This window comes from Nothoprocta perdicaria, unplaced genomic scaffold (genome assembly GCF_003342845.1).
Source record: "Nothoprocta perdicaria isolate Ctin4 unplaced genomic scaffold, notPer1 scaffold_596, whole genome shotgun sequence".
Classification (NCBI taxonomy): Eukaryota; Metazoa; Chordata; class Aves; order Tinamiformes; family Tinamidae; genus Nothoprocta; species Nothoprocta perdicaria.
In genome coordinates, this window is record NW_020455861.1 from 32,365 (window position 1) to 33,554 (window position 1,190).

The 1,190-nt window shown below is 70.3% G+C and overlaps 1 protein-coding gene across 1 annotated transcript in view; it reads right to left on the bottom strand.

Annotated features, from left to right (window-relative positions):
- The window catches only part of LOC112955772 (tripartite motif-containing protein 54-like), a 5,458-nt gene that overhangs the window by 1,229 nt on the left and 3,039 nt on the right, over positions 1-1,190 (bottom strand). Inside the window, exons 2-3 of the mRNA XM_026049137.1 lie at positions 913-1,146; positions 759-781 (exon numbers count right to left, since the gene is read on the bottom strand). Of these exons, the coding sequence (XP_025904922.1) occupies positions 759-781; positions 913-1,146 (257 nt within the window). The remainder of the gene's footprint in view (positions 1-758; positions 782-912; positions 1,147-1,190) is intronic.

Below are 1,190 nucleotides of genomic sequence, written 5' to 3' on the forward strand. Positions count from 1 at the left end.
CCCCTATGGACCCCACACGGACCCACAGACCCAGCCATGGACCCCCCCCGACACAGACCTCCCCTACGGACGCTCCCCCCAGACCCACCCACGGACCCACATATGGACATACAAACCCAGACACATGGTCCCACCCACAGTCCCGTGTATGGGCCCACAGACCCACCCATGAACACCCCCACAGACCCACCCATGAACACATGGACCCACCCACAGATCCACAGTCCCACCATAGACACATGGACCCACTCACGGACACGTGGACGCCCCCACGGCATGGCAAGGATGGACCCGGCACCCACACGGCCCCACCTCACCCCAAGCGCCCACATTATGGACCGACCAAGGGGCTGCCCCACAGACCCGGCACCTGCAGTGCCCCGTGTGCCCACGGACCCACACACAGCCCCGTGCCCTGACCCACGGTGCTGGCACCAGCCCTGCACTGTCTCCAAGCACCCAGCACCCACATGCAGCCCTGCAGCACCCACATGCACCCACACACGGAGTGGGCGCCCGCTCACTGCCCGTGACCGACGCACTGCCCCCCAGGGCCAGCACCGCCCTGCCCCACGTCGCCCCACACCCCGCCCCAGGCCTGGCACCCACACACAGACCCACGGGTCGGCACCTGCACCCAAACAAGCACAAGGACCCACACACGGAGCAGCCCCCATGGACCCAGCCCAGCCCCCCCGTCCCCAGCCCCACGGGCCCCACTGCCCCACGGGCCCCACGGCGCCCATGGCCCAACTCACTTTTGAAGCAGCTCCTTGGAGTGCTGTGGTGGGGGCAGGAGAAGTGGGGGTCAGTCCCTGGGGCAGCAACCCCCGGGGTCCCGATGCCGGTCGCCACCAGCACCCCGGGAGCCGTGGGGCCGCCCCACACCCCCTGGCCCCTGCCCCACGGCACCTGCAGGTACACGGCCATCTGGGGCTCCTCCATGGCCTGGATGGCCGACTCGACGAGCTTGGAGGAGGCCTCCAGGTGGTCTCCGTACTGGCGGATGAGGCCGCGCACGCGCTGCTCGCGCGCCGCCTGCTCGCGCCCCACGGCGCCCAGCAGCTCCTGCTTGCGGCCCTCCAGCACCGCGTAGAGCGCCTCGAAGCTCTGCGCCAGCTGCTGCTTCTGCCGCCGCCCGCTCTCCTGCCGCGGCGCCGTCAGCCCCACACTGCCCCACACTGCCCCAC